Raw genomic sequence first — 15,405 nt, forward strand, 5'->3', positions numbered from 1 at the left:
TGGGAGTGGCAAACAAACGCTGGCAGGGAGGGGGAAGGCGGCAGAGTCAGCTATTTAACCATTTAACTACTAAGACCCCTGGTGCTTTCTGCACTGTCTTCCCGCATGGCTTGAGCCCTTGGTGGCAGCGGCGGCGGGGGAGTGAGCACAAAGGAGTGTGGGCATGCACCCGGGGGGAAGCCAAAGGAGGGACAGCGGCCGGCCGCAGTCGGCCCCTCCCCAGCTGTGGCAGGCTTCACGGCCACTCCGGGACTGGCAGGCGGGGGCCGGCAGGCTGCTGCACTCACTATCAGCATTTCACAACTCGGGGCACAGACAGCCTCTGCTTCTGCCGTGCCTGCAGAAGCCAGAACCTCAGCACCACTGCTGCTATCAAAGCCCTACCCGCGCTGCCAAAGCCGGAAATTCTTAGCCCAGCTCTGCAATCTCAGAGCTCTTTTGAGCAGCCTGGGACTCACCAGCACTGAGTTTTTTTCCCTTTTTTTTCCTTTTTTAAAACTATTGCTGACAAATTTTGTCCTGACGTCAGTCCAAGTCTACAGTCGACAAAGGGTTAACACACACACACACACACACACAGTCTTGTCACGTGACACAAACACAACCAGCCAAACGCCACTTTTTGACGGGGTCGGATTCCACATTGACTCCCTCTTTCTGACGGGGTCGGATTCCACATCCACCCCCGCCCTGGCAGAAAGAACACTCTCTCTCTCCTTCACTCTGCCAGGCAACAGCCAGGTCTTTTTAACTGTTCTGTACCCTGGGCACTCCTTCCAGGGTCTCCCTTGGAACATCTTTTTTTGGGGTGCAGATTGTGAGGCCATAGACAGCCGTCCTCTCACAGCCACTGCCAGAATAAACCCACAATCTCAGAATACACAAATGCAGCAGTTCCACAACTACACACCCAGCAGATTGTCCCATTTCTAGAATAATAGCAGACACGACAAAAGCAGACACGAGAGCAGACACGAGACTCAGACAAAAGAAACCAAAAACAGCGGCGACTTCCCGTCGCCCACAGGCAACTCACAGATTCAGATGGCCTTTCCAAGGCCGGCCAGCTTAGACCTTCCACCTAAGTGATGGTCTCTCGGCCTTCAGAGGGGTCCGCCAAGCGTCCTTGGCCCTCCCCTTGTCTTCCTGGGGCGTCCCCCAGGGCGATCGGACGGTGGGCACCAGATACGTCTATCCTACCCACCCCGTGCTCTCTATTGAGACCTGCTTGGTCTCCAGTCAGATGGCCTCTCCCAGGCCCACAGTCCCGGAGCACGGTCTCTGGTGCTCGTACTGAGCACAGAGCGTCACGCAAACCCAAAACAGCGATCGCACCAGATACAGATTCAGATGGCCTCTCCCAGGCCCACAGTAAACAGAACACAGACACTAGACCAAAGCAGAACAGTAAATCTTACTTCTGAGTGGGTCCAGGACTTCTGGGTAGTCGCGCTGATTCCCGGCCAACGCACCAAATGAAAGACTCCAAAACTCCCAAAGGGAGGCACTTACTCAAGCCTCGGGTCAGCCGCGCACCCAAGAAGACACTGAGACCGGTACTTAAGATGTATAGAGCAAGATTTAATACAGCAACGACAAGGAAGCAAACAAAACAGACAAAAAGCACATATACCAGATATCTGGGGCCGGACCTCATGCAGCAGGTGCAGAGGAGATCCGGCAATTAGCCCAAATTTTCACAGGCTTTTATAAGAGGAGGGCAAGGGGGGAGCAGGGCAGGGAAAATACAGTTTTTACGTCACTAAGTGATTCAACCAAGGGTTTTTCCAAAGTGCTTTTGCAACCGCGTCCCACACTTTGGCCATGTACTTGATTCATTAGAACTGAGGTTTTTACTCACACCCTTATCTCAAAAATGTCCCTGGCACAGTCCTTAGTTGGGAGGGGTAGGACTGGGTTCGTTCCAGGAAACCCTTATCTCAGAAATGTCCCCGGAACAGTTTTCATTTGAGAGGGGGTCTGACTCTGGTGTGAGAGTTCAGAATGTACTCTGGGGTGAGAGTTCTGGTGGTCAGTAATTTTCCTCTTTCACTTTCAGTTTGATATATTCCTCAATTATTTTAATCAAATTATACAGATTCAGTCTTCCAGTAAAACAGATGATACTTCCAGAGAAGTGACTTCGTTCAAAAGGGACTTTCCATCTTCAACGGCATACTGAAGCTAAAAGAGTTTGTATAACCACGCCTGGGTGCCCATAAATGGAATAGACTAGTGTCTAAGCAGGAGCTTAAGGGTATATTCTCATCATAAGTCAAACCTTGACTAACAGATAATACAGAACACCAGCAATTCTGTGTTGCTAACAGTGACTTGTCAATCTCCTTTATTCCAAATATACAAATCAAAAGTCTGAAAGCATAAGAGCTTCCTTAGTCTCTCTCCAGCTGTGGATACTACTGATAATAACCTAGCATCTGTCATCCCATGCCTTATTCTATAACAGGTGGCAAAGGCTCTCTGATCTAACCAGTGGTGAACAAAGCAAACCTTTCTAATACCTGAGCCCTACCCTACCCACCATTTACCATGTGGGACCGAGGTGGAGGGGTGTAGTTTTAACTTAAACTGATGCTTCAATCTAAAACTGAAGTGCTTGTGGATTAGTAGACCATATTTGATGGACCAAGTTCTTTTGACCTCATGAACAAGGAGAAAAAAGGTTTCAGAAAATCTAAAGAGTAGACCAATTTAATAAATATGTCCAGTAACAAAACACATGAGTAATTTTCTGTGGGGCATAGTTTGGATAACTATGCCATCAAGAACAACTGCTTGATAAAACCCAAGTCTCTCATAAGTAAAAATAGGAGCCTTCAACAATAAAATGGGAAGGAGCACTGAGTGGATCTAATAACCAAGTCCTTCTCTGTGGAAGATCTACAGTGGGAAAGATAACATGCATTCACAGAGGTCTAATGACTCTGAATTTATCCCACCTATGAAGCTCTCTGTTTCCCCAAACCTAATTCCCTCAGTCTATTTCATAGTGCTGCAATAGAAAACTAGCTGCAGCCTTCTCTCCCCTATGCCCACATCTTCTGGATATCCCATAGACTATCTCCTCTTAAACTCCCAAACCCTACCTATCACTGTACACCAGAATCCAACTCCAGCAAGTACGACCTGTTATCCCAAGAACCACAACTCCCAGGATGTGATGGTTTGTATATGCTTGACCCAGGGAATGGCACTATTAGGAGGTGTGGCCTTGTTGGAATAGGTTTGTCCCTGTGGGTGTGGACTTAAGACCCTCATTCTAGCTGCCTGGAAGTGAGTCTTCCACTAGCAGTCTTCAGATGAAGATGTAGAACTCTCAGCTTCTCCTCCACCATGCCTGACTCCTGCTATGTTCCTACCTTGAAGATAATTGACTGAACCTCTGAACCTGTAAGCTAGCCCCAATTAAATGTTGTCATTTGTAAGACTTGCCTTGGTCATGGTGTATGTTCACAGCAGTAAAACCATAACTAAGACAGAAGTTGGTTCTGGAAGTGGGGTATTGCTGTCATAGGCCTGACTGTGCTTTTGTTTGGAAGAATGTGGATTTGGGGACTTTGGATTTGGAAAACAGTGAAATGCTTTCAGTAGGGCTTAATGGGATATCCTAGTCTCTTGAAGAGCATTTTGAATGACTCTAGGAAGCTTAGAAAGGAAAAATATAAAATATATAGTTCAAGTATTAAAGGAGTACCAGGAAGCGAAATGGAACTGAATCCTATATTCTAGGAGAGAACAGATTAAGGAATTTGGGGGCAAGATCCTACCCAGTTAGACTTAGATCAAGAAGACAAAACCAAAGAGATCTCTGAGTTAAAGGACAGACTGAGACAAAGTAGGCTCCAGGTGAAGAAAACCTTAAATCCAGACATGGTGGTACATGCCTTTAATCCCAGCATTATAGGGAACAGAGCCATGGAGATCTCTGAGTTCAAGGTCTAGCTACAGATTAAGTTCCAGCAAAGCCAAATTTAGGTATAGAGGGATGTCAGGATGAAAGGGGAGCTCTGGAAAAGAGGGGGAAGGGGAGACCCATGCCCCACCAGAGTTTTACCTATCCTCTGGTATGTCAGGTGTGGGAGAACTGCCATACACTTTCCACTCAACCCTGGGTGGGCATTCAAGCCTCTGACCCACTCTTCAGAGGGTAGCCAAGGGGCAGCCCTACCTGGGCATTCAAGCCTCTGACCCACTCTTCAGAGGGTAGCCAAGGGGCAGCCCTACCTGGGAACTGGAGTTACTTTGCTAAAGCCACCGGAGTTATGGGAGAGAGGAATGAGGAAGAGGTTCCCAACACCTGTGAGATTGAGTGCAGCGGATCTTTACTGGAAGGTCTTTTAATGGGAGATTAGAAACTGCTCATTAGGAGAAAGCCTGTCCCATCCTCCAAGTGCAATGGGCCTTGATGAGCAGAGACATTCTATGGTTTTAGAGCTTTATTATAGAAAGACGGGGAGAAAGAGAGAAGGTAGAAGAAAGAGGGAGAGAGGAGGGGGGGAGAAAGGCTAGAAGAGATAGTAAGAGGCAGAGGGGAGGGGAGGAGAGGGGAGGGGAGGGGAGGGGAGGGGAGGGGAGGGGAGGGGAGGGGAGGGGAGGGGAGGGGAGAGGAGAGGAGAGGAGAGGAGAGGAGAGGAGAGGAGAGGAGAGGAGAGGAGAGGAGAGGAGAGGAGAGGAGAGGAGAGGAGAGGAGAGGAGAGGAGAGGAGAGGAGAGGAGAGGAGAGGAGAGGAGAGGAGAAAATAAAGAGAAAGGAAGGAGGAGAGAGGAGTAAGAGAAGTGAGAGGTAAGAGAACAAAGGAGTGAAATGGACAAGTAAGAGAGCAAGCAGGGACTAAACAGCCCTTTTTATGGTCTTTGCTGTTGCTAGGTAAGTGGGGAGGAGTTTATTCTGAAGGTCAGAAGCTTGGGCCATTGCCTACGTGACTACTGACCATGCTTCTCTTGTAGGGACTGGGCGGGGGGGGGGGGGCGCGGAAACTTAGGCAGGAGCCAGAGTTCCAGGAGCATAAGGGAATGCCTACCATGTCATGAAGGTGAATTATGACTTCGGGCTTCAGACCTCAGCTCAACTGGAGACCAGCCTGTCTGTGCATAGCCCAATGCCCCACAGAGAGAGTAAGAAAACAAAAAAGGAGTTGGGAATCTGAAGACCATTTTGACATCAGACATGGAGATGAAAAGACAGATCCACACCTCTCCTACTCCAGTGTCAACCCCACCTATGTATGCGGAAACCTGCTATAGTCTCTCTTTCCTCATCACCCACATACACTGACAAAGACTTCTCCAACTTTGCTTTTCAAGCTCATCTCAATTACCCAGACTCCAACACCAGCAGGCATTTTCTGTGAACACACAAGCTGAACGGACCAGGAAAGCAAGCAAGAAATAACCATCACATTCCCTAAATATCCAAACAGGACAAAGTATCAAGGAACAAAGCATCCACCCAACAAAGACAAATCCAGAAGTCAACACCTAGACCTAAAATCACCCAAAACACAGATGTCAAAATGCCAGTGTAAAAACACAATCACCAACATCCAAGGTACTATTCCTCTACTAGATTTAGCTATGTTATCACAGCAGGACCTGAATATTCCAACATGGCTGAAGCGCAAGAATAGTACATTAAAAGGACTGTTTTAAAGAAAATAAAGGTTCCTATAAAGGAAATGAATAAATCTCTAAAGAAAACACAACAAATGGTGAAATAAATAAATAAATACTATGCAAGACCTGAAATTGGAAATAGTGTCAATTAAAAAAAAATCTCATGGTATTTTGGAAAATAAAAATGTAGTAATTTGAACAGAAATTAATAAAGTAAGCCTTACCAAAAGAATAAGAGATGGAAGAGAGAAGCTCAGGTGTAGAAAATACAATAGGGGGAAAATGGATACAACTATTAGTCAGAAAATGTTGAATCTAAAAACTCCTAATATAAAAATTCCAGTAAATATGTGACACTATGAAAGAGCAAATCTAAGAATAATAGGTATAGAGGGAAAAGAAGAAATCAAGCTCAATTGCCCCAAAATGGTTTTCAACAAAATCATAGAAGAAATTTTACCTAACATGAGGAAGATGATGCCTATAAAGTTACAACAGGCACACAGAACATCAAATATGTTGAACTAGAAAAGAAGATTCCCATACCATGTAATAATCAAAACACTAAACATACAGTAAAAATAAATAAATAAATAAATAAATAAATAAATAAATAAATAAAATCAAAGCTGCAAGAAAAAAATTACACAGAAAGGCAGACTAGTAGACACTTAACTTTTCAATAGGGGTTCTAAAAGCCAGAAGTGCCTAGGCATATGTGCTGTAGATTCTAAGAAAACACAGATACCAAACCAGACTACTATACCAAAACAAAACAAAAGCAAAAAGGAAAAAAAAAAAAAGAACAACAAAACAAACAAACAAAAAATAAACCCTTTCAATCAACATAGATAAAGAAAAGATATTCGTAGACAAAACAAAATTTAAACAATCTCTATTTATAAATCCATCCCTATACAAGGTACTAGAAGTAAAACTCTAACTTAAGGAAGCTAATAATACTTTCATATTCTCCATACATGAAAAGGAGTAAATAAAAAATCTTACATCAACAAAAATAAAAGAAGAGAAGCATACACAAAACACACACATGCCATCACTACCACCACGATAATCACTACCACCACCACCATCAACAACAACAACAACAAAATAACAGGAATCAACAATCATTGGTCATTGATATCTCTCAGTATCAATGGACTCAATTCCCTAATATAAAGACAAAAACTAACAGAATAAATATAAAAAGAGTATCGCTCCTTCCTCAGTGTCCAAGAAAGAAACCACAACATCAAGGATAAATATCACCTCAGGGTGAGAAAGGTGGCAGAAAATATTACAAGCAAATGGACCTACAAAGCAAGCTGCTATAGCCATTTTAATATCAAACAAAATAGACTTCAAACCAAAACTAATCACAAGAGATAGGGAAGGACACTACAAACTCTTCTAAGGAAAAAAAAAAAAAAACCCTAGATGATATTTTATTTCCTAACAACTATACTTCAAACACAAGAGCATTTATGTTTCTAAAAGAAACAGTGCTACAGCTTAACTCATATATTGACCCTCACACACTGATAGTGGGTATCTTCAATATCCTACTCTGACCAATGGACAAGATAATCAAGACATAAACTAAAAGGACAAATATTGGACCTAAAATGACTAGAAACAAAATTAACACAAAGAAATTAGTAACCCTCTCATACACAAATAACAAAGAGACTGAGAATTCAGGGAAACAACAGCTTTCACTGTGGGGCACTGGGCTACATACTCCAGTTAAGCATAGGTCTGGAACCCCAGAGAAACGATGGGTGATGATTTCATGGGACAGAAGGTGTTCAATCCTGTCTCCTGAACCCCTGGCTCCTGTCGAAGTTACTGCCCCACAACACCCACAGGAGAGGTGTGTGGCTATCAGTCAAGTAGCACAGCACCAAGCCTTCCCACATGCAAATAAGGTTTTCCCCAAACTATCAGTCCAGCCAATGAGAGCTACCTGATGTCAAACCCTGAATCATTCCCAAAAATGTATATAAATGCTATCCAGGGAATTAAAGGTGTGCTAGAACTACTCCATCATCTGAGTCTTTTGTTCCAAGAGCTGTAGTACTTGGGAAGAGATCTTATCTCCCAAAGAGCCACCTGAGGTTCTGGCATAAGCGACCTGGAAGGCAAGGCAGAGACTTCATCTCCCTGCCTGCACTCTCTTCCCTTCACTGGAACATTCACACCAGGCCTGGTCAGAGATCTCCATGAAAAATCTCTGGTACCCAGACCCACATCTGGCTGAGCCTCGAATAGATATGACTACATCAAATGGATACTGTGAGACTGTGAACCCCCATACTTCTGGAAACAATCTGCCTTTTCCTTCTGTGCTTTTGGTCAGTGCCATTCCATGGATTTAGACAAACTAAAGGGGCAACTGAAGCCTCCTGACCAAAACTACTCTCTGGTGTTTGATGAAGGTCCCTCTGGCCTCTGTCTAAATCCCAACAGCCGGCAACAGGCATTGGCAAAGACTCTAACTTCTCCTTAAAACAAAAAGAAAACTTCTCCTTAAAAGCCACAGGGTGGCTGCCAGTTCTTAAATCTGTGGGAAGGCTTAGCGTTTTGGACCTCTGTGGAATCTCCTGAAGCCAAATAGGCCAAGGAAATGTTCCCATTAGACAAGCACTTCTCTTTTCTATCATGGGCAACTCACCATCACATAAGAAAAAAAAAGATCAACCCAGGCCAGGAAAATATGTGCCCTACTAAAACACCAAGGAATAAAGATAGCTAAAAAACAAGCTTCCTTGTTTTGGGAGGAAATCCTTCAGATAGTGCCATGCATGGCCAAAGATAATATTTATAGCCTGGACTCATGGATCAAAGTAGCTTCTCTCATCAAAAACAAAGATACTCGAAGGAAAACACCGTCCCATGATTTTTTTTTTTTTTTTTGCCAGTCTTAGCCACAATTAGGCAGTGTATAGGACCATCTAAAATAGGACAAACTGAAAGCAACACAGCTGCTGAGTGCCCTCAGTCAGATGAAGCCAAAGGTCAAGGTCCTAAAAAACACTCCATTTCAGATCTCACAGTGAAAGGAAATAAAACTTGAGACCTGTGATTCATGTGATGTATGTCAAATAGCCCAAAGAGATGTTTGTGAGCTTTGAAACCTGGGGCTGAGAACATAGCAGAACAGGCCAGAACATGCCTGGGCAGGCCCGTTGTTAAGACATTCCTGAGGCTGCTTGGCCATAAAGATAAAGAAAGATAAAGAGAATGGCATGCCTGACTGGCCCGGTGCCTCCCTATCTCCCGCCCTTCTGACCTAAGTAAAATGTTAACAGTCTGCTGATGTTTAAATGAACCAATCATGTGAAACTGCGCCAATTCCTCCCCCAGCCCCACCCCTTTTCTATAAAAACCCCTAGCTTCCAAGCTGCAGGTCGAAACCACCTTCTCCTGTCTGACCCGGAGCTCCGCCATTAAACTACCTCGTGTTTTTACATCAAGATGGTCATTGATTCTTGGGTGCACACCAAATCGGGAGTTGAGTGGGGGTTTCCCCACTAGGTTCTTTCAACAGCCCTTCCAAATTAATAAAAGAAATAAAATCCATCTACCCACCCCTAACTCCTTATGCCTCAGAGGAAATACTAAATAAACCATCTGCTTTTCCTGCTCCTCCCTCTCCCATTCAAAGGCAAGGCTCCATTAAAAACACAAAGGAGATAACAACTTCACCTCCCCCGATCCAACCAGAGAGAGGTATCTCTCCTCCTTCTCCAAGCCATAAAAGTGAAATACCATCAAAACTCATAGAAGAAGCCCCACCTAACTCCATAGACCCTTATCCCCAACCATCTTCCACCCAACAACTCTGTAATATTCGAGATTCTCTTGCAAAAACTAACCCTGCCTCCCATGCTACTCAGGCATCTGATACAAAACTAAAAACTCAAACTGCTCAGGCATTCCCAGTTAATATCAATCCCAGCCCCCCCCCCAAAAAAAAAACCTTAATTGGTAACCTCTCTAAGCCTCAGCCTTAAAATAACTCAGGCAGGCAGTAAAGGAAGATGGCATCCATGTACCCTGGACAAATGCTCTCCTACAGAGTAATATTGCCAACTTAAATACCTCCCACCCAAGATTGGAGAGATATTTACCATTCTGCCCTTCCCAGACCAATGTTTTTGGAATGGGAAGCCTTATTTCGAGATGAATGCTGTCAACAAGTCAGGCAAAACCAGAGCAGAGGAGACACTCCATTGGGGCTTTAGTAAACTCTTTGGCCAGGAAAAATTTTCTACTGGAGCACAGCAGGCAACTCAGTCAGCAGGGTACTAAGAGCAGGTCCTTCTCTGTGCAACCCAAACTTGGGATAGGCTCACTCCACCATCAGGGTCACAAGACCCTGCCTCCTCCCTGCTCTCTCTCCAACAAAAGCCCAGAAAACCCCTATCTGATTTTATTCTCAGAACTAAAATGAGCCTAGAAAGAAAAATTCCCAACCCCATAGCCAGAGATCTCCTTCTTAAAACCATTTAGTATGACCTCTGAATTCAGACTTGCTTGCCAGGGTCTCCAGGAGGAACATCACAATATGTGGATCGTGGCAACCAGGAATCTAGGAGCCGTATCACATCAGGTTACATCCCTGGCTCAGGTATTTGTAGCAGCAGTAAAAACATAAGGAATCTGCTTCAAATATGGAGAGACAGGACATTGGAGGGATGAATGCCCACAACACTCTCTCCCCATAGCAGATTCTAATCGCAATAAGAAAATCTGCCCCACCCTCCTGCAGAAAAGGTGCTGTACCACTGTATATGATAAGGATGGTAAGCCACTGGAGCCCTTAAACTTCAGACAGGACAGCCCTCAGTCCTGACAGTAAGAGGGACAACTACTCCCTAGAAGCCTTATGGTTATCCAGCATCTCAGAAGTCTTCCATAAAAAATTAACCATCACGATAGACAATAATCCATTCAAGCGCCTTATTGATACTGGAGCAGACAGGACAATTTTAAGGCAGCAAGAGATCCCATGTAATTGGTAACTGATCCCTAGGCCCCAGCTCATAGGCATAGGGGGTACCTCTCACACATTCATCACTAAACAGGCTTACAAATGGGAAGACCCAGATGGGGCTACTGGCCTTATATGACCCCTGGTGGCTCAAGTAGCCACCAATCTTCTAGGGAGAGATATTTTACAAGCCTTAGAAGTGGTTCTTACTACCCAACCAGAAAGAGACCACATTACAATAGAAGACATTACCTATAAAGATAATACCTAAGGAGACCCTAAAACCCTCCTCCAAATTACCCCCAATTCTAGGGCCACTGTCAGATTTAGTACTCCCAGACTTGATTGGCTTTCCAAGGAAGCCATCTGGGTCCTACAATGGCCTCTATCAAGGGAGAAGCTCAGAGCCCTCACACAGCTGGTAAAAGAACAGCTGTTGCTACAATACCTCCGCCCCTCTCACAGTCCATGGAATACCCCTGTGTTTGCTATTAAAAAAAAAAAAAAGAGCTCAGGGGGATGGAGATTATTGCAAGATCTGAGGGCAATTAACAAAACCATGCGAGTTTGTGGCTCCCCCACATCTCAGCCATCCCTGCCAATGTTCCCCTGTTAGGAATAGTCATAAAAGACTGCTTTTCATTCTCAGTCCCTCCCATTAACAACTCTGGCCCAGCCTCACGATATGAATGGACTGTTCTCCTGCAGGGAATGGCTAACAGTTCAACCATTTGTCAGGAGGCTGTAGTCATGGTATTGAAACCCTATTTAGACAAAGGACTCAATATCTATCATTATATGGATGATATTTTAGTTTGGGGAAACTCTTCTACCTCCCCCTCCCAACTTAAGGACCAGCTAATACCCTCCCTATCTGTCCTAGGATTCAAAATAGCCCCTCACAAAATTCAACTTATTCTTCCCATTGCATTTTTAGGAACAAAGATTTTCCTTACCTCAATACATCCCCTCAAACCCACCCTTTCCCTCCCTCAAAAATTAACTTTCACCTTCCTCCAGAGCTTTCTGGGCAACCTCAATTGGCTTTGGCCCTGGCTCCCCCTTCCTACAAGCACCCTTTGACCCCTCTTTAACCTCCTGAAAGGAGACAAAAGTTCATCCTCCCTGAGAACACTGTCCTCAGACCAAGCTCTAAATTCTATTAATGCAGCCCTAAAAGATATGGCTCTTGCTAGGTATGACCCAACAAAACCTATATAGCTCCTCATCTTTAACTCCTCCCCTACACTTGTGGGAGCCCTTTACCAACATCAGGACCTGCTGGAATGGCTCCACATCCCAATGGGTAGTGCACCCAAAATTTTAAATGAGGTAGATGTGCTTGCTAGCATGATTAAAAATGGCAGGGATAGAGCCCTACAAACCCTAGGGAAAGAACCTGACATTCTTGTCATCCTCTTCTCCCTCTCTGACATTCAGTGGCTAATCAAAAATCACTCTCGCTTTGCTATTGGATTAATAGGATTCCCAGGACAAATTGACAACCATTATCCTGATGAGAAATGGGCCTCTGCCCTCCCTCTGTTGTGATGGCTACCCCCCAAATTATTCTCAAAAGGGCCCATAGCAGGAGTCTCCTCAATATTTACTGATGGGGAAAGAGGGGAGCTGAAGCAGTAATATACTAATTCCCTAAGGATGAACCCCTTATCCTCCAATTCAAAGAGTTACCCAGTCACTCCCCCCAATATAAAGAATTATATGTCAGCTATCTAGCTCTAAAAGAAGTCAAGGGCCCCCTTAGCCTCTTTTCAGTCAGTGTATATGCTGTCAATTTGCTCCTCTGGTTGTCAATATCCTTCATCAAACTAGATGCCAACCCACTTTCACCTCTACTTATACAGGTTTCCACCCTCCTACAGGAAAGAGACTCCCCCATCTACATCCAGCATATCTGATCTCACAGTCCCCTGCCAGGTCCTATATCTGAGGGAAATGAACTTGCCAACCAAACTGCCTCAACAGGACATTCATTGCCCCCACTAAAAAAGCAGATCAATTTCATTCATGCACACACACAAATATAAAGGGACTTCATGCCTGCTTCCCCCACATCTCTCTTGCTCAACTCCAAAGGATAATAAAGATATGCTCCTCTTGTGCATCCCTCATTACCACTCCAGCTTTACAGATGATGGGCACCAACCCCTGAGGCCTTAAGTCCAATGCCTTATGGCAAATTGATGTCACCCATATTCCCCAATTTGTTAGGCAGAAATATGTTTTTGTCACTGTAGATACATACTCGCATTTTATATGGGCTACAGCCCAAACAGATGAAAACTCAAAAAGGTTGAGTCATCATATGCTCTCCACCTTTGCCATCCTGGGCATTCCTCAACAGATAGAAACTGATAATGGCCTGGCCTTCACTAGCTCTCAATTCAAAACCTCCTGCACGTACTGAGAAATTGCCCATCATAAGGGAATTCCCCACAACCCCCAGGGCAAAGAAATAATAGAAAGAACACATCAAACCCTAAAATCCCAACTCCTAAAACGAAAGGCAACCACCAATCTCCCTAATGTACAATTAATGATGGCTCTGACCACCCTAAACATATTTAACATCTACAAAACCCCAAACATCCTCCTATCTCCCTCCATTGCCACACACCAAAATTAGCCACCCCGATTCTAGTACAATGGTGAGATCATTTGGACAAAATTTGGAAGGAACCATACTGGAAGGGGTTTAGCTTGTGTCTTTCCACAGGACCAGCCTAAGCCTACCTGGGTTCCTGCCAAAAATGTCCAACATCACCCCACTGACCAAGAAGATGACCGACCTTTCACTGGCAGATTAAGGACAGAAGAATAGGAGGAGGAGGCAGAGGAAACACCACCCCCAGAAATACAACAAGATCTCCTGGAAGGACATCCATGACCTGGTGACTGATGCCCTGGCCATGTGCCCTCCACAAGCCCCCCTCTCCTCTATTCTCTTGGCTTTTTTTGTCACTCTTCATGCTAACTCTGCTGCTGCCCATCCCCTCCTTAGCCTTCCCAACACCTACCATTGGAGATTCTATGCTAGGGAAACCTACAATGGACACAACAAAGCTAAAGGGGCCCAGGATTGTTCACTTGAAGGATGTCAAAACCAGGATTGAGATCCCTCTACATCCAGATTCTGTCTCCACTATGCCCAGCCCTTTTCTCTGCTTTCCTTACCAAAACACAGGTGAATGTCTCCAGGAGCTGCAGAATGGAATCCACCAGTCATGGTAGCACCAAGCTCACCAACCTTAAAATTCATTTTCATCTTTCCATCAGCAATCCATGGGATGAACGTTGGCAGACCGGAGTCATGGGTAAACTTTAACCCAATGGCTATGCCAAATACCCAGTTGCTGACCTGCACATCTCCCATGAGCTTGGTCCTGTCTCCAAATCAGCCTTTACCCATGCTAATATTATCCAACAGGAAAATCAGTCTCAGATGGTCCTGTGAGCTACCCTCTCCTGGCTAGTACATCCAATTTGCAGCTGACCTCCCTCCCTTAACAACCCACCCCAATTCCTCCCAATGCCTTTTCTGTGCTTCTCTCTCCCAACCATTATTAGCAGCTGTTCCTATTAACATTTCCCTTCTCGACCTCCATGGAACACTATTCACGATGAAAGCACAGGGCATTCCTCCCTTTGAAGTACCCCCTGCCCTTTGCCTTGTAGGACCCTCCTCAAAACCCTCTTTTACATATGTCTATGACATCACCATCACCAAATCAGTATGTGTTAACCCTCCTGCCCTCCTCTGGTTCAAAGGCACTACAGGTTCCTAGATTAACACTCCTTTTCAAAGCTCCTGCACCTCTGCGATAATTGTTCCCCAGGTTTATCTCTATGAACCTGAAGAACTCACCTTGCAGATGGGAGAAAGCCGAAAGAAGAGAGACATCTTCATCGCTCTGCTCATTGGACTAGGCCTTGCTGTCTCACTGGGCACAACAGGAACTACTGGAGAAGCCTTTGTCCAAACACAACATCTGGCCAGTGACTTCCAATACAAGCTTGACCACGAAATGGCTTCCACTACAGACAGCCTTAAGTCTCTCAAACGCCGGATAACCTCCTTAGCAGGAGTTACTCTCCAAAACGGGAGAGCCCTGGACTTACTGACTGCTGAACAGGGAGGGACTTGCGTTTTGCTGGGGGACAAATGTTGCTTTTATGCCAATGAATCTGGGCTGGTAGAACAAGATATAAAAATGTTCAAAGAACTCTGGGGGAACTTCCAGGCATGCTATACTCCCAAAACCCCTACCCATTGGTACTCTAACCACTTGGTATCCTGGGTTCTTCCCCTCCTTGGCTCCATATTAGCCATTGGAGCCTTGCTTCTCTTGGCACCCTGTATAATTCATTTTCTAAAGCAGCAGATGAGTAGCATTGCAAACATCACTACCAATCAGGCCTTGGTTCAGTATAAAATTGTTCCTGACATAGGACACAGTTATTCTGGTGACACCTCTCCCTTATAAAAAGAAAAGGGGGATTTGTGGGGCAGTGGGTTACACACAGGTAGCCTGGTCTCCAGTTGAACATAGGTCTGGAATCCCGGGGACCTGATGGGTGATGATTTCCACCTACATGAGACAGAAGGTATTTGATCATGTCGCCTGGACCCCTGGCTCCTGTTAAAGTTACTGCCCCTATAGCCCCCAGAGGAGAGGCGTGTGTCTATCAGTCAAGTAGGAGCAGCACCAAGCCTTCCAGCATGCAAATAAGGTTTCCCCCAAACTCTCAGTC

At 44.9% G+C, this 15,405-nt stretch overlaps 2 protein-coding genes across 2 annotated transcripts in view; one reads left to right on the forward strand and one right to left on the reverse strand.

Annotated features, from left to right (window-relative positions):
* LOC110291960 (arylacetamide deacetylase-like 2) overlaps window positions 1–14,026 on the reverse strand; it is a 72,652-nt gene extending 58,626 nt beyond the window's left edge. Inside the window, exon 1 of the mRNA XM_085835344.1 lies at window positions 13,836–14,026. Coding sequence (XP_085691470.1) covers window positions 13,836–14,026 — 191 coding nt within the window. The remainder of the gene's footprint in view (window positions 1–13,835) is intronic.
* Window positions 14,027–14,273: 247 nt separating this feature from the next.
* LOC147005632 (endogenous retrovirus group FC1 Env polyprotein-like) lies at window positions 14,274–15,137 on the forward strand. Its single transcript, XM_085836069.1, has 2 exons — window positions 14,274–14,384; window positions 14,490–15,137. The coding sequence occupies exons 1-2, from the start codon at window positions 14,274–14,276 to the stop codon at window positions 15,135–15,137; spliced, it is 759 nt and encodes a 252-aa protein (XP_085692195.1).
* The last annotated feature ends 268 nt before the right edge of the window (window positions 15,138–15,405 follow it).

This window comes from Mus caroli, unplaced genomic scaffold (genome assembly GCF_978045245.1).
Source record: "Mus caroli unplaced genomic scaffold, Mus_caroli_1 scaffold_3, whole genome shotgun sequence".
Lineage (NCBI taxonomy): Eukaryota > Metazoa > Chordata > Mammalia > Rodentia > Muridae > Mus > Mus caroli.